This window comes from Sinocyclocheilus rhinocerous, unplaced genomic scaffold (assembly GCF_001515625.1).
Source record: "Sinocyclocheilus rhinocerous isolate Xijiao unplaced genomic scaffold, SAMN03320098_v1.1 scaffold3263, whole genome shotgun sequence".
NCBI lineage: Eukaryota > Metazoa > Chordata > Actinopteri > Cypriniformes > Cyprinidae > Sinocyclocheilus > Sinocyclocheilus rhinocerous.
Window position 1 is genome coordinate 86,744 of NW_015664010.1, and position 17,679 is coordinate 104,422.

The 17,679-nt window shown below is 40.2% G+C and overlaps 2 protein-coding genes across 2 annotated transcripts in view; one reads left to right on the plus strand and one right to left on the minus strand.

Moving 5' to 3' along the window:
• Positions 1 to 167: 167 nt before the first annotated feature.
• Positions 168 to 17,679, plus strand: part of LOC107729135 (conserved oligomeric Golgi complex subunit 5-like) — a 72,363-nt gene continuing 54,851 nt past the window's right edge. Inside the window, exons 1-6 of the mRNA XM_016539523.1 lie at positions 168 to 242; positions 419 to 558; positions 675 to 732; positions 1,426 to 1,480; positions 1,671 to 1,740; positions 4,160 to 4,280. Coding sequence (XP_016395009.1) covers positions 194 to 242; positions 419 to 558; positions 675 to 732; positions 1,426 to 1,480; positions 1,671 to 1,740; positions 4,160 to 4,280 — 493 coding nt within the window. The 5' untranslated portion in view covers positions 168 to 193. The remainder of the gene's footprint in view (positions 243 to 418; positions 559 to 674; positions 733 to 1,425; positions 1,481 to 1,670; positions 1,741 to 4,159; positions 4,281 to 17,679) is intronic.
• Positions 9,851 to 13,642, minus strand: LOC107729153 (probable G-protein coupled receptor 22). Its single transcript, XM_016539546.1, has 3 exons — positions 13,446 to 13,642; positions 11,735 to 12,661; positions 9,851 to 11,503 (listed from the first exon to the last, which is right to left on the minus strand). The coding sequence occupies exons 2-3, from the start codon at positions 11,824 to 11,826 to the stop codon at positions 10,207 to 10,209; spliced, it is 1,389 nt and encodes a 462-aa protein (XP_016395032.1). The 5' UTR covers positions 11,827 to 12,661; positions 13,446 to 13,642; the 3' UTR covers positions 9,851 to 10,206.

The following is a 17,679-nucleotide window of genomic DNA, read 5'->3' on the forward strand; positions in this document are numbered from 1 at the left end:
GTGATAAATAATTGAACAGAATACATTAGAACATCTAAAATTAGTTAAATTAACATTAGCATAAAAAGGTGTCCGTTCGCGAATTTATAATGATGATACGTCGGTAAACTAATTAATATGCATGACCAATCGCCGACCGTCGCTCTCCTTTCATGTTGTGACGCAGCAATTATACGTCACTGATGAAGTGGCAATGATGGAGGCTAGTCCGGAATCAACAGCGAATTCACTGCTGAAAGATGGTAAATCCAGTTTTTATATGATTTCTCCTTTTGATCTGTATATGTGCATGTGTTTGTACGTTCACCGAGCTGATTAATCATCTCGATCGGCACTTTTAGCTGCATTATTAGCACTTACTCTGTGTAGCCGGATCTCCTGTTGTATGTTTTACAAATCCTGATCCGTTTCCTTCCAGAGTGCTACACTGATTTCCTTAAAGAGGATTTCGATGTGAAGACGTACACAGCTCAAGCCATTCATCATGCTGTAATTGCAGAGCAGCTGGCAAAGCTGGCAGAGGGCATCAGTCAGCTGGACAAAGAGCTGCACTGCCAGGTGAGTCAAACACCTGTCAGGATGAACAGCTTTCAGTGCAGATCTTACAATAAAAAGCTACCAATTAAACACATTAGAAGTTGAATAGCAATATTTTGTTTTGTATTTGATCTCAGGTAGTGGCCAGACATGAGGATCTACTAGCTCAGGCAACAGGGATCGAATCTCTCGAAGGTAATATTTCATTATCTGCTTCACATTTTAAGATCACAATCATCAGTTGCATTAAGTTTATGCAATCTTATAATATTAGTTTCAAAATGAATGAAATGGTAGGAAATGGCTATATAAAAAATGGCATTTGAAATATTCTGAGATCACATATGTAGAAGTTGCAGTGTGCAGCTTTCCCCCCTTCTAGTACATTTACAAATAGTTTTTTACTCAGTTTTCAGGGAAATAATCTGCGACTTGCCTATAGACGTCTCGGCATTATAATCTGGGATACCGAAAAGTTGTTAATATTACTGACGCCAACCCCTGCAAGGACTTCAGATGACGGCAACTCTAAAACATACGAAACTGGCAAATTTTCCTAATATTGCAATCATTATGATCGCAACAATCACAGTTTTTTTTGTTTCATCTTAAAAGAATATGTGACATTAACCAACTGCATGATTCGTATTATCTGTCAAATGGACATTGACAGATAATACAGTCACCTCTGATAACAGATTACTCTTAATTATAATGTAGAAAAAAAATTCTGTAAAGATGCTTTGAAATGATATGTATTGTGAAAAGCGCAGTACAAATAAATGTGAATTGAATTGAATGCACATGTAGTTTAGCAGCTGTCCACCAGGTGGATCCCTTGTCACATCTCTTTCTGAGCATGGAAACGATTGGTGGTTTTGCTTCCAGGTGTCTTACAAATGATGCAGACCAGAATTGCAGCTCTCCAGAGTGCTGTGGACAGGTAAATGAATCCATTAAAAGCACTGAAATGGTCCATGTTTTTAAAAAAGTGGTGGTCACATGCATAATGAATAGATATCAGAAAATGCACAATTTGTGCACTATAAATTGAAAATTGCAAGCACCAGTTAGTCAGATGCTTTGTGGTATTTTTTTATGCATTTCTGATTTCGCTCTCCTTTCTTTCTCAGGATAAGAACCAAAATCGTTGACCCTTACAATAAGATTGTGGCGCGGACAGCCCAGCTCGCCCGCTTACAGGTTATTTTATAACTTTTACATCTGCTTCTGTCATCTCATGTCTCTCTGTCCCTGGATATTCCAACAGAGACATTCTGCAGAACTATTAGTTCTTCATTGTCCTGCTTTACAAACACTGTGCGCATTCGCTCAGAAGCTTGATTTCCATTTATTGGCTCGACATCTGAGATAGATACAACCCTGTCTTCACAACTGTCTGCAGTCATGACAGATTCTGTAATACACCCAGCATGCAAAACAAAAAGAAAAAGAAATGCACACAAACAAAAAGAGTCATTCTGGTGCAATAGATGTTTTTGAATACTGATTTGTGATTATCATCTAAAAAATAAATAAGTAAAAATACAGATCTTCAAAATATTTTAACACATCTAAAAATAATAATAATTTGAATAAAACTAAATAGATTTTCAAAATTTTACCATATCTAAAAAATAAAATAGATTAAAATTAATTGTCTTTCAAAAAATCTTTTAAGAGTGTAATTAGTATGATCTCATATATCTCTTAAAGGAATCGTAATTATTTATTCACTCTCATCATGTCATTCTAAATCCATATACTTTTGTTTCCAAGGAACATAAAAGAAAAACATAGTATCTTTGTGCAGAATTCATTTCTGTCAAGTTCCAAAACCAAAAAAAAAAACAAGTCCATAGTGCCTGTGTGCCATATTCCATATCTTCTGAAGCTTGTATGGTCTACCTTTACTGTACTTTTTGTTCTTTATGTAACTTGACAGATGTGGTCACTATGTGTTGTCATGGTAAAAAGTTCAAAACATCTATTTTGTCTGAAGGAAAGTCATTTGTGCACCTGAGGGAAAATAAAACCTGTGTTTCTTTGCTATTATCTGAGTGTTGCAAGGCAAGAAAAATGCACGCTTTTATCATGTTCGCTTTCTGCCCTCGGTTCACATGATGTCATCATGAGTGAAGCTTCAAGTCTGCAGAAAAAAAATAATAATTTGGACCTGGAAAGGAAGGGCCTCTCTCACACTCTCAGTCACACACGTGAATACCCACAACTGTCCCTCCCGCTCGACACATCTTGTGGATTTACAAGATTTTCGGTCCTGGTTTTTAGTAGCTTTGGGGAATTGTTATTAAATATGAATAAAATACAGCTGTGGTTATGAAATGCTCCCCTTTACTCTCAAAACCCCTTTCTGCCCCTTTTCTTGTGCAGCTTTTTTGAAGTGTAGAAACACAATTGCACGTTTATGTTTGCTAATCAGCATAGCACCATCACAAACTCCATGATGATCTGTCAGTGGTTTGGTCATTGTTTTGCATGCAGCTATATACAGGAAATACATTTCTATTTCACAGAGAAAAAAAATACAGTTTGTTGAGTATGGATCACAACAGGAACCTAATATTTGTTTTTACATTTATAGAAGAATACATTTGTTTAAAATACGAAAATATTCAGTCTCTGTAAAAATATGTTCTTCACCAGTGTGCTTGAATTATTAGTGGTGATTGCAAAGGCATGCATCACTATTATTATCGCTTATACATTTTTTCTAAAGATTAAACCCATAAACATACCATATTAATACAAGTAAAAAAAAATGTTTATCTGTCCATATTAGAAAAACAAATGATAGACTGTATTTTGTAGTATTTTTTTTGTGTGTTTGACTATATCTAATGGCACAATCAGATTCAGAAGTGCGGGACTTTGTTCATTCCATGTGGTCTTTGCCTTTAGCAACACATTTTAATTTATTTTTATTCCTCGTAAGAATAAGACCAGACCTGACGATGGGGACACAGCTGAATTTTTTTTTCCTGTTATCCTTTTGTCATTTTCTGTCACGATATCTGACGCACTGTCACCCCTGGACAAAGCAATCAGTCACAGACACACACACAAAATCAGATGCACGTACCTTTGGGACAGTTCAGCTGCACCTATTCACTGAAAACCAAAAAAGATTGACCTCTACGAGTCCTTCATCCGCCTGCTGTCTGCCCACAGGCTTGATCGTCACCACACTATATTGAATGTGTGGCTCAGTTGCATGTTTTAAGCACAAATGCACTGGTTTAAAAGCATTTCCTATTTCTTTTATATTATAGTGTCTGTTGGCTGTTAGGGTGTGAACAAAATGTTTATTCATGCCTGTTTGTAGTCTTTTTATGTGTGTGAAATGCACTGAAAATGAATTGACAGCATATTCTAGTGCTAAAACAACCCTGTGAGATGATGCACATCCTTCTACTTGATTTAATTAATACAAGATTGATTAAAGCACCACTTACAAATTAATTCTGAATCTATTAACAAAGATTTGGGCATCATTGTCATTACCTTATTGATATTTGCTTGTGCTGGCTATCATAGACCCATAAGTCATTGTGTTATTTGATGAACACAGGAATGAGAAGTCTTATCTTATTCTGGCTGGCAGGTGGCGTGTGACCTGTTGAGGAGGATTATTCGCATCCTGTACCTGAGCAAACGGCTGCAGGGGCAACTGCAGGGGGGCAGCAGAGAGATCACTAAAGCTGCCCAGAGCCTCAATGAGCTGGGTGAGTGACCTATCACGACGAGCGTCTACTTTACTTATCGTGGAGCCTTTTTCCACTATATAGAACCTTTTATGTGATGTAAAGTTCTTCATGAAACCATAGATGCTAATAAAGAACCTGTATTTTATAAGTGTACCTATTTTTCTGTAGTTATGGCATTTTTTTATTCTTATAGAATTGGGTTGTCTGAGCATTTAGCAATGTTACATTTTCGTGCTCCTGTTTTTAGGCCACTAATGGCAATTGTTCAAAAGTTATCATATCCTCCACTTTTGTGTAAATGCCATTAGTTCAATCTTGTACTGTTTCCAGGTCAGCCCCGTTCTTGTGGCCTAAATGTTTTGCTGAGTTTGCTACGCAGGTGCGAGGACTGTCTGAAACTGGTTCTGGAACTGTGTGACCTGCTTTGGAGATATTTTTGGTTTTGTTTCATCGAAACCCCGTTGATTAACGTCTGACCCGAATAGCACTTACAAGGGACATCGGTTCCAATAGTGACCTGAGTGCATTATAATAATCTCATAGAGCTTAAAGTTGACATGAAATCAAAGTTGACCCCATTTATTTTCTTAATGCACGCTCCAGGTCGTTTTAGTGACGTCAGCCCTCAACCCCTCTCGTGTCATATAGAGAGCACCTTTCCTGATCCAGTCAATTCCTGTTGCATCAAATTAAAACCTGTCCCACAGTTTTTTTTCCATGTTGAAAATCCTGTTTCACTAGAATAGCCACATTTCAGAAGTAAAATGAGTTGAGACACTGGTTTATGTTGACTATAAAGGGTGTTGAACTGATTTTTACCTTGTCATTGGCATATTATTGTCTTGAATTCATGTGGTTGTGGACATTATCTGAAATGTGAAACTTTTTCGGTCATCATGGGTTTAATGGCTGTAATATCAGATTCATATTGACTCGTACTCTGTTGACCTTTTGTTTGTATATTTGCCTAGATGTCATATGGACAGATAAATAGTGCAATGCAAATTCAGTATGCTCTTATTTCACGTTTGTGTGACACAGTAAACACACGTTTTCATTATTGAGTCCCATGCCCTGTGGGATAGATTCCAGTAAAGACCAGCAAGGTACTTTTTCCTAGTTTCTATTTGCATATTGTTTTCAAATGAAGCTAAATCAATGCAGGTGAACAGAAGTTTCCCATTGTGTATTTGGAGGGCATGCTGATTTTTGCATTTACCACTTGCACAACCCTCTACATTGCGAGTAAATCACTCGCATATGCGACTAAATCTTACTCTGGGCGACCAAATAATGTCTAACATTAGCCATTGGCTAATACATTCTTAGATTTTACACGCCAGTATGTGTGTGAGAGGCGTTCAACACAGATTTTCACTCGATAAACACGCTGACTGAGCGCTTGAGAGTTTCACTCTCCGTCAAACGATCTGTACTATTTTGATGCGCTCAATGGATCATGTCATGTACTCAATGGATGCGCAGTATGTAGCACGCAGCGCACCTGTATTTGACGTACCGTAAACTAGTGTGAAGGCGCACGACTCGCCGTCGCTTTACTGATAGCGCTGTGTTTCTCACACATGCAAAGAGAGAGAGCGAGAGTCTTGCATACCACGCTGAATCGACGCGCTACATGTAAACCATATTCTTTGTTGTATTTTCCTGTCAAAATAACAGAGTTCATTTAGAATTATTCAGCTGCCAAGGTGTGCGTAGAGGGTTGTTGCATAAGCTCTATTTGTGAGTTGCTTCCTGTTAGCATTTCAATTCAGTCAGTCTATGTTGGCACTAGACAACATGGCAGCTCACTAGCTTCTGGAACTGAGCTGTAGTCTTATTCTCTTTGTGACACAATATGATTCAGTAATATGTTTTCCATCCATTTAATTATTTATCATGTCAAAGTGAGGGTCATATTTGGATTCTTCTCACCCAGCTAATGGATTACAGAGACATCTTTGCATTAGCGTCACCATCCATGACGAGACAATTAGACTGCTCTAACAGCACCTGTCCTTTTTTTCACGCGATGCTCTGCTTTTATGCCTTCCCTCCACCCCCTCGAGGTATAACATGAACAGGCAGGGTCTGATATGATATCATTATCTGTTTGTGCACCTCTCTGGCATCCAGCGTAGAAAGCTGTCTAACAAATCTCCCATTAGGCAACCTGTTTAAAAATATACTGCCTTGCACTGGTAGAAAAGCTTTTTGTCTGTAGGTTCTGACAGTGTTTATGGTACATGCTAGATCACAGTTTTCCAAATACAGCAGTATGCAGCTCTGAAACTGTAGAAGCAATTAAATGCTTTCTTTGTTTTGAAGCCTGTCTCTGTCTAGTGCACGCTGTCCTCAGATGCTGTTACAAGAAACCTGACGAGGTGCAGTTGAACAGTGACTGGGTCGAGCTTGAGAGTTTATAGAACTGCTGATAGCACCATGTTATTGGATTGTAAACAAGGCAATCAGTAAATGATAATGGACCCTTGAAGGTTTAATTGACAAATCGCTTTCCTGTTTACCACAGCTGTATGAGACGTTAGCTGAGACATCATTGTGTTCCAGCGTAGGGTTGATCGGATAGGCAGCATATACCTTTTTTTTTTTTTTTTTACCCAAGTGACCAGTATGGCATCAAATCAAAACGCTCAAATCTTCTTTGTCATTAACTTTATAGGCCATTTGTTATTTTCTTGGTTTATCTCACTGTGTACACAAAACGTATGCCTGAAATAGATCTGAGTTATGGCGGTCCTAACACAATAATGACAGCTCACCATCTTGCTAACATGATTTATGAATCCCTTCCCAGCGATGTTAGGAATGGATGGGCAGCCAGATGGATTGATGAACAGTTGAAGGAGAACTCTAAATGGCTTAAGGGGAAGATTGACTAGGGCAGTGGAAGAGGTGAAGGGGTTTTGATTGGTGGAGGACACGTGTGTCAGCCGTAATGAGATGATTAGAGTGAGAAAACATGGGCAAACCGAAGGAATGAGGCTGTTATTGGGGAGAGGAAATCAAAGTCAGATAAATGTCAAGAGCTGAGATTTACAGGAAGTAAGGTGAACTGCATACTGCAATCTGTTTGGGAGACAGTTATATATCTATATGTGAGTAAATGTACTTACATGTCCCACCTTGTTACCTTGTATATTGAAATAATATTGTATATTAAGTATACAGTATTGTATACTTAATAGCATTGTCTATTACTGATCACTCATTTAAACCTCCCATAGTACCTTGGCTAAATTTGTCTATTTACAAAGCAAATGGCTTTCGGAATAGTGGACAGATATATACCTAACATTCAGTGCAGGGGATTTAATTCTGTTTGTTTTCTACATCACCTGAACTGCACCTGCCTGTCAAATGGAGATGGAATGTCAATCACAGGACTTTGGACTCAATGACTCACACCTCTGGGAATATATGAGTGACATGTGGAAGCTGCGATCAGTGTAGCAAGGTAAGAGGTATAGATTGAGTGAATGAAAACGGACAGTGGAAAGGTAAGGATGCTCCAATTAACTAGATTTTAAAAACACAGCGGTATCCTTTATATCCTCTTTGTGGTTTGGCTGTGGATATGGGGATGGGCAGAGAGAACATTTGACTCTTGAGTACTGCTCAAAGAAGATTTGATACTTTATTTCTAGGGGCATTAATTTTGTGGTTGGTGTTGTGTAAAACAAACAAAAAAGCTAACCAAGGTAGCTTTAAATCAAGATACATGTAATAGTAGCAATACCGGACATTTCAGCATTCTTAACCTCTTTTTATTGGCAGCACTGAAACAGTACTTTGTTTGCATTAGTGCTAACGTGACTTTGGATGTTTTCAGGCCCTGAACACAACTTTTTACTTTCAGAAGGCCCATTGCTCACTTGCAATTTAGATTTTTTTTTCCCCACATGCCTCTCTATACAGCTTGTTTACAGCAAAACAATAAAGCCTCCATTCATGGCCAAACCCAAACTTCGGTCAAGTCATCAATAGGGCAACAGCTCCACAGGCTTTTGTATGATCTGTTGCATATGATGATGGCTTAAAGGGCTCTATTTGCCATGTGAGTTCTTAGGAGTTGTCTGGGAGTACATCTCTGCTCTAAGTTACCATTTTGGCCTTGATATTAAAGCATAGAGCCCCGGGATAGCTGGGACTCGGGTACAGTGTTGACAGATGGACAGATTTGTCACATTGTGCAGGTTTTCTTACAGTAACTCACTGTTTTCAGAGACCTGTACTCCATAAAAGACATGCATCAATCATGCACTTCAGCTCCCACTTTCTCTTGTTCGGCACAGTGTGTGAGCTCTAAATACGGATCAGCTGCCCTGGCTCTGACCCTTTATCTATAGATAAACTCAAGAACGTATGCTGAGCTGTAATGGCGCAGCTCTATTTCGGAAAAGGGGGCGGGTAGCAGCAGCTCATTTGCATTTAAAGAGACAGGCCCGAAAAACAGCGTGTTTCTGCTTCCACTCATAATAGACATTTTCAAAATGATATAATAAATGATCTGTGGAGTATTTTGAGCTGAAACTTCACAGACACATTCTGGGGACACCAGAGTCTTCTATTACATATTGTAAAAAGGGGCATAATATGTCCCCTTTAAAGCCTACCCAACTGAGATGCGCATTGGGTAACTGTCAGTACCTATGCATGTAATTGTTTTGCATTTTGCACCAGCATGAACTGAAATATTTAGTGTGTGAAAATCTTTTAGTGCTTGAAAAAGCTGTTTAATTAGATGAAGTATATTCAGTCAGCATTTAGGGGCTGTACAGTGGAGTCATATGTAGCCTTGTTGACACCCTTGAAATACAGGCACCTTTAATTACTATCCTTAGATACTCCCTTGAGAACATTATCTGGTTGTGTGACATCACAAATTATATTCGTCTCAGCACTGTTAATGATTTGATTATAAAGACGTTTTATTAATGCAAGCTATCATCCAACACCATTTGCATCTATTCCTGAAATTGATCAGGTCAACCCAGTCAATGGCACGACTTTGCCCCTCATACTGAACAGTGTGTGACCTTTCGTTGCTGCAGTGCAAGAGGTGATTATTTTTTGTAGCCTGCCAAAAGATAGTTATCACCCTCTAATCCAGTCTAACCCATAATCAAACACCATCAGCTCAGTGGGTCTCATAAGGTCAAGTATTTAGAATCAACACCTTTTCATTGACACTTCCCATCCACTTCATACCCCATCAGCTTTATTGGACGATATGCAGTGTACCACCTCCCTCATCCCCATAAAAAGATATGATTTTATGCCAACTGGCCATGCAAGTGATTTTGAAAGGAAGCAGACCTTGCTTTGTAAGTGCACCCTGTTACTTGTTGACCTGAGTAATATAGCCATCTTGTTCCTTTTATTGCAGGGTAGAGGTTAGGTAATATCCACTTAATGAAACTCATAGTGTGAATTCTTAACAGTGTTTATCTTATATTTTGCACCAGTAAAAATTGAGGTGGCTGAAGCCAAAAGAGAACAAAGACATATAACCACTTTCTCTACAGAGTGAAAAAACTACTCCAGAAATATGGCACAGAATTATCACAGTTGCGTAGGGTTCTTCTTGATAGCAAAAAAAATTCTTCAGCTCTTTTTTGGAGTATTTAATGCAATTGAACAAACCCAGGAGCATCGGTTTCTACTTTTTTACATTTGTGGTTTATACTTTACTTGGGTATGTATGTACAATCTCTAGGACCACTTCAATAAAGCACATGCAGTATTTACACTACCGTCCATGATATCTATAATAGTCACCATTACAATAAATAATAATAAATTATTTCTTTTGAGGTACTGTACAGTTAATACACTTAAATTCATTGCTGCTTTGGATTAGTGGTTTCCCTTTTTAATGATACTGTACCTGATCAGGATATTTGCCTTAAATTGGCCCAGTAGCTCATTCCACATCCTCTGATGAGAGGCATTTTTGCCTGACCTCTGTCTCCTCAAAAGTCACCTTTTTGTTCCTTTTTGGGTCAATCCATGAGTTGTGGATGACCACGTTATTGGGCATAGGGTCAGCCTCTACAACTGACACAACACGCTTCTTCATTTTACTCTTTAGAACCTTCTGAAATTTCTGCCGAGTGAAGGCATAGAGCAGCGGGTGAAAAATGGTGGTTCCATAAGCCATGACCAGGAAGCACAGTCTGAGACGCACAGTGAAGTTGCTTGGCCCTGCACTCAGGATAACCGTGTTGAGCACGGTGATGGGTGTCCAGCAAAGCAGGAAGGTGGAGATGATAAGAAGCGACATTCGGAAAACCCTCTTTTGTCGTTCCCGGCGTTCTCTGTGCCGTTTGACTGCCCTGCGGAGGGCTATGATCACGGACACGGAGGTACGCATGGCCAGTGGTGGATTCCTGCCTGCACTGCTCTGTGAGGCATCAGTGGACTCTGGCTGAGTGGAAGTCATGGAGATGGTCTTTTTCTTTCTCGGTTTCTTCTTGGGCGCCGAATGGAAACGTGTGCCAATGCGGATGTTGAGCGCCTGCAGAATCTTGTAGTAAGTAACCAACATGACCACAGCAGTGAAGATGAAGATTGGGATCTGTGCCAACAGGTGATAGTAGAGGCCCAGTTCAGTGTAGTATTGGTTTGAAGGCTCCTCCCCTTCTGTCTGATTCCTTTCATTACCTGCCTGGCTAAAGAAACCCTCTTCAATGAAGGGTACCAGAAAGCTAAGGAATGATAAAGCCCAAATAGACCCTAATAAGGCCACTGCTCGTCCCATTGTCAGAACTCGATTTGCAGGCCGAACTGAGATGTCATAGCGGTCTAGTGTGATGGCCAGGACATTGGCAGCAGTAGCCACGCTAGCAAAGGACACACAAGCCTCATGGAAGCAGCAAATGAGTGCACTTTTGCCATCCAGTGGCAATAGCACCACCACAATCGTGAATGGGATGCAGCCCACACACACCAGGACGTCCAGTACATGAAGGTTCATGGTTACGATGTTGCTGACAGAGCTCACCAGGTTTGACTTCATACAATAGAGAGCCAGCACAGTCAGGTTGCTACTGAGACCCAGTACGATCTCCAACATGAGGAAACCTGTTAGAGACACCTGGAAGCTGACTGGGTAAGGAGTGTCCAGGTCCATTTCAAAGTCAAGAGGTTCAACGTTATCGAGGACCGTGACGTTGCTCATGATGGCCTGGAATCCCAGCACAGGAGGGGTATGCATTCTCCTACACGTGCAAAAGATGGAAGATGGCCGTTTTAACATATTCATTGGGTCAATTTTCTTAATTATACATAAAGCTTAGAAGCATTTCCATGACATGCTACTGAGTGTATGATAACACCAGAACCGTTTAGCTTTTGAAAAATGACTTGAAGGTAATCTATGTAAAAATGATGAAACATTTATCTGCACTGAACATGCACATAAAAGATGTGCATAGACTAACAAAACTCACCCCTCCCTTGTGTTCACTGTCCTCGTTAGGAGCTTGTGTAGCAAATGCAACCAAAGCGTTGATGTGTTGGCAGGATGATAGACGCCAACCATACTCCAACGCCTCTTTATCTCAATAGTGTCCTTTGCTCCTTCAATGCCATTCTGTTATGTACCTGCTCCGTTGTTGTTTTTTTTTTTTTTTAAAGAGCTAATATTTAGCGAATGCATCAGCTAAGGCTGTCCTCAGCCCCAGCATGGCAAAGACTGAACAAGTGAGGACACCCCGGTTTCCTCAAACACCTCTCTGTAGGGTTGATTAAACACAGTCTAAACAGCTCATACCTCTTTCCCTCGCATCCTCAGATTTCTGTGGGAGGATGTGGGAGATGGAAACACTCTGCTCTTCCTTTTCAGAGTGTGGGAAGGGTTTGTGCATTGTAATATCCACGTGGTCCTGACATGAAAGCTGTGTTGTATTCAGGCTTGTCTTAAGCCTTTTGTCCTTTGTGTTGGTCAAACAGATCTTCCAGAAACGATCAGGGATGACACCATGTCCCATCCTTCCAAAAGTCCTCACTTTTCATTGTTTATTCCAAGACTTTGCGAACCACAAGAAAAAATGTATCTCCCTCAGTGTGACAGGTCAGGACTGGCATACCCTCCTCACTATGTAACAAAAGTTGCTCTGACCCCTGCAGAGTCCACGGCCCCTTGTATTCCACCTGAGTAAATCACACTCCCACCTGCTGTGCCACAATATAGCTCCAGGAGACCAGGCAGGTAGACAGCAGTACACCGTAATCACAACAAGGTCACAGGTTTCCAGAGGGAAGGAGGTAGTCAGGCCAGTGCACTGTGTGGCATATATTTTCTCTCTCTTTTTCACAGTGTTCATGTGGGACACCGGAACAGGAGCTCCATCCTCAGTAGTTTCACACTTTGGCTGCTGGTAGGTGCAAAAAAGTGAGAGTTAGAATTTTTTTTTTGTCATAAATGACCTTGAAAATCTCTGCAGGATAGTGGCATCTTCTTAGCATTCATATAAGCCATTTCACGCTAACTCTTATTTTGTTATAAAACTTATTTGTCCACAGTCAATGGTTTCTGGTGACTGTGAGTGGTTGTTTGCAGAGCAGGTTTGCAGTACTCCCACACCATACTTACATGGGCAATACTCCATATATGTGAAGCGGAATACTCCTACATCTCCAAGCATCTCTCTCACTCTTTCTCTATTTTTCTGAGCTAGAAGGCAGCTTTCAGCACTAGCCAAAAGCAGTAATAGCGACAAGAGTGCTCTCACATCATCTTCCCCTTAAGAGGATAATGGTTTGGATGGGTTTTCGATTACTCAGTTTTGCTCTTTCCACATACATTAATTGAGTTAAATGCATCAGTTACTGTGTTGGCTACCGGAGGATCCACATCAAAATACAGAATGCATCTTTTTTTTCACAGTGCAAGAATCAAAGCATTTTTCTTCAAAACAGTTGTTAAATCAATTCATATTCCTGTCCGCAGCATAGAATCGAAGTGCTCTGAATTTAAAGCATACTGTCACGTAAATGTATTCATTCTTGGCAGCAACCCTGCGCAGTATTTTATATATTTTAAAAAGTAAAAGTTGTCAGCTTCGTACAGATCTCTGAAGTTATGGCTTGTTTAGAATAGCATGCATTCCGTTTAGCAGATACTCCAGTTGTGAGAGTACAAAACTCAAAGCTTTTTACCTCTTGTTGCTGTCATTAGAGTGAGTGACCTGGTAGCCCATATATTTCCAAGTTTGAGTACAGCCATGCCAGGACGAGTAATAAAGGACATGCTTATCTGATGGGATGAGTCTGGCTGTCTTCCTCTATCTGCTTTCCTGTGAGTGCTCCCTTGCCTGTCAATGGGGGCAGGGAAGTCAGATGTTGTAGGATGTAGTGCCATGCATCTCGCTTAGAGATCTGCTCCTCTCCTCCCTTGTTCCTTCCCTCTCAGTCTTTTTCTCTCTCACCATCCCTACGCTCACTGCTTTCAAAATGCCCTTCCTACTCATCTCTCCTCCTCCTCTTCTCGCTCTCTCTCTCTCTCTCTCTCTCTCTTTCCTCCCACCTCCCTCATCACTCTCGCTTTCCCTCCCCCTTCCTCCCTTTCTCTGTTGTGGTTTATAACACTCCTCTGGTTCCCGATTGGTCTCCTGTTATAGTTGTAACCCTTTCTTCCCCTGTTGCTCAAATAGGGCTTTTACCAACAGGTGAATTTTACTGTCTTTGTTGACATTAAGTACTGTCACACAATACACCATTTCTCTGTTCTGCTCTCTTCCTAACTTTTTATTTCAATTCTTAAATTGTTCATGCATCAACAGATTAGGAGAGAGTAAATAAAAATCATTGTAATAGCCCTGAGCAAAGGATGTGGGTGAGTTTATTTGCAAGGCAAGGGCTTCATCTGAGTCTTCACAATGCAAACATGACAAACCTCGCATGAAGCGTGATTTAGGCTCAATCTTTTTTGCCATACTTGTGTGGGCGTGTTGGTGCACACTGATGCGGAGAGAAGGAATGGGCAAATTATGGAACATCACTTCAAAACACTATTGTTGTAGATGACAAAAATATCACAGAAATGGTTCAAATTACCAAGCTGAACATACCTGTAAATATTTCAAGGTAAGCATTAATATTTAAACTTTTTATTCAGACCATGTCCCAAGACATTTCTCTGTAGATGCCAGAGAGAGAGAGTGTTAGTTAGTTAGTTAGTTCATTTTACATTATTACAACACCTCTCTCCCCAGTCTGGCATGTTTTTGAAATTGGACCTTGAGCTTTGTAACTTTGTAGATCTTTTTTATGCTCAAACAGCAACATTACAGACTAACTAAAATTGAAAAAGTGAAAAAGCATAATAGGACCCCTTTAAACAATTCCTCGATCTAGTGGCCCAAAGCTCAGTTTATTACAAAAGCTGATATCTCATTCGATATTTCTAGTGTCTGTCAGTAATGACCACTCTCTTTATGTCGTTATCTCTCTCCTGTTGTATAAACTGCCCTATTGAGTGTGTTTGTGTGATTCTAGCTTGATAATGCCTCTGTGACTGATACTCATTGAGTGGAAGCAGAACTCCAGAAGCCCTGGGTGAATTAACTTGTGCTTAGCAACCGCAGGTTCCAGAAGCGGAAGATAAGACGCCAGGTGCCAGCTCGCTGGGACAGGCGTGAGGGATGAAGGGTCATGGAAAATCTACACCTCTGCTCCCTGGAGCAACCTCCTGGAAGCATGTGTGCCCACTGGGTCTCTGGCACGACCCTCTAGGATGTTGCCTTGCAGTTTGCCACTTCTCGGGTTAATCGGGTTAAAGGGTTGCAATAGAAATTGTGCTTAAGCAAATTATTTGTGTCATTTGTATTAAATAATTTTATGGCATTATTGATTGTAAAATTCATCGCATGCGTTAATGAGTTAACGTCGACAGCCCTACATTAAAATGAAAATTTTGTCATCAGTTACACACCCTTTTCTTTCTAAACCTGTGTGACTCTTCAGAACACAGACATAGATATTTTGGTTGAAAAAAAAAGAAGAAAAAAAAATATATATATATAAGTGAACAAGTAAATGATAACAGAATTTTCATTTGATGTGTGGACACAGGTATGTCAGCTATTTGACAGCAGCTTTGAATGTAGGGCATCCAATCAGATTTTAGACCGGAGTGAGTGGTGGGTCATACCTCTTTTTCTGGCTCTGCTTTAAACCCCTATCCCTCTGTATCCTCTCTGGCACTACTCTCATCCAGAGCCATGTGTCAGGTTGGACAGGTCAGAGAGCTTTATCCGAATGTGATTTGCTATCCCAAGGCAGTTCTCCAGTATCTACTATTACATTTTAGAGATACTGTTTCTTTTTTATTGGTACATGCTAACTTTAACAAGCACATCTGAACAGAAGCTTAAAGAAATCGGCCACCTAAAACCAAAGCCAAACAGGAAATTCTGGTTGGCCTATAGTGTTATATTTTGTTGGCTCACTACTCCCTCAGAGACTCGGGAGCTGTTCGTGGTCATGTTCCCAGTGTTTCCAAGGGCTCTCTTGCATGTGGACTTGGGACAGACCAAATACAGGTGACAGTCATCAAAGTCGCCTTTGGCAGTCCACAGTCCCCAAAGACCTACAGCTGTTCCATCACGGCTCAGTCTGTTGAACTAGGTCTAAGTGGACTTCAGATAGAAAACATTTGGGCACATGGCTGAACTGACTTTGGAGCAGTTTATCTTGTTAAACTTATTTGTGTTTGACATTCAATGGCCTGGAATATGATGCAAGCAGATGCAAGGAGCTTTTGGATGCTTTTACAGCATTAAACAGATTTTCAAGTACTCTTACAACCAATGGAATTGATACAGATGGTTATACTAAATATAGTGCAGTCTCAAATTCTGAGGTTTTAGGTTGCATTTTTTAGTGCTCATTATCAAATTTTGAGTGATAGACAACAATATTATTCAGAAAATATACTAAAAGACTTTTTTTTTAAGTCTCTCCTGGAAGAATTTTTGAATTTTTATCACTGATTAAACTGAAAGATTGTATATGATTTTTATCAGTACTATTGTTGTTTCTTGTATGTTTTTGTATAATGATTGTTTCTTAAGAAAATGTTAATGATGTATTGAAATGTTATTGTTAATGTTGCCATGAATATAGCCATTGTTGCTGATATGGCATTAAAACATAAATAAGTGCTCATTATCAGAGTTATTATGAACAATACTAGTGATGTCTAGACGATCATTTTTCTACAGACAGCTTCAAATGCATAGGAAGCGTCTGTGGGAAATGGGATTGTCCTGTATTTGGCAGATTTCAGAGGCTTTAGTTGTATAAACAGTGTCAAGTCCCCTTAGCCTCTGCAGGGCCAACACGTCATCCTGTGACGCAAGGTTAGTGTTAATGTGAGTCTGGATCCCCCACATTGTGTTTTCACGGCGGCAGATTAGCATGGACACCCTGACTGTGAACCTCTGCTTTCTGCGTATGTTGGTTCAGCTTTGCTTCGCCATCCCATAGGGATTTTGTCCAATCCCAACAAAGCATTCCAAGTTCATCCACTTCCTGCCACAGTCCAGAGGGCTGTGTTGTTATGTGTTTTGTTGTACCGGGGGAGGGGAGGCATGGGAAAACGCCATCCCTTATGAGAGGGGTGACCTTCAGAAAGCTCCATCACCTCCCTGATGCCTAATCTATTCTGATTCAAGGACAGATACACTTTTATCTGTTACTACTGGAGTCTCATGCTAATTAAACAAATATTGTTGATCTTTAGGCGTTGGTTAAAGGGTTAGTTCACCCAAAAATTTAAATCCTGTCATTAATTACTCACTCTCATGTCGTTCCAAACCCGTAAGACCTCCGTTCATCTTCGGAACACAAATTAAGATATTTTTGATGTATTCTGACAGCTGTCTGACCCTGCATAGACAGCAAGGGTACTACCACGATCAACGTCCAGAAACGAACGTGAGAATACTTTTTGTGCGCAAAAGAAAAAAAAATAACGACTTTATTCAGCATTTCGTCTCCTCCGCGTCAACCTAGCGCCATTTTGGAGAGTATCCACTGAACGTAAACAGCGTATGTTGTTCTGTGTCAGCCGCACCACACGGATACGTTGTTTTCGTTCAAATCAAAGCACAAACAATGTAGAAAACGAATCCGTGTGGTGATAACATACGCTGTTTGCGTTCAGTGGATACTCTCCAAAATGGTGCTAGGGTGCTGCGGAGGAGACGAATTGTTGAATGAAGTCGGTTTTTTTTTCTTTTGCACACAAAAAGTATTCTCGTAGCTTCGTAATATTACGGTTGAACCCCTGATGTCACATGGATTATTTTACCGATCTCCTTGCTACGTTTCTGGACGTTGATCGTGGTAGTACCCTTGCTGTCTATGGGAGGGTCAGAGAGCTGTCAGA

What these genes read in the sequence shown, in the direction of transcription:
- LOC107729153 (XM_016539546.1), bottom strand. Translation starts at nt 11,826, where the DNA reads ATGGTTGGCGTCTATCATCCTGCCAACACATCAACGCTTTGGTTGCAT. An exon ending in ACAGTGAACACAAGGGAGGG is followed by an intron (nt 11,504 to 11,734) that starts GTGAGTTTTGTT and finishes TTGCACGTGTAG; the next exon opens with GAGAATGCATACCCCTCCTG.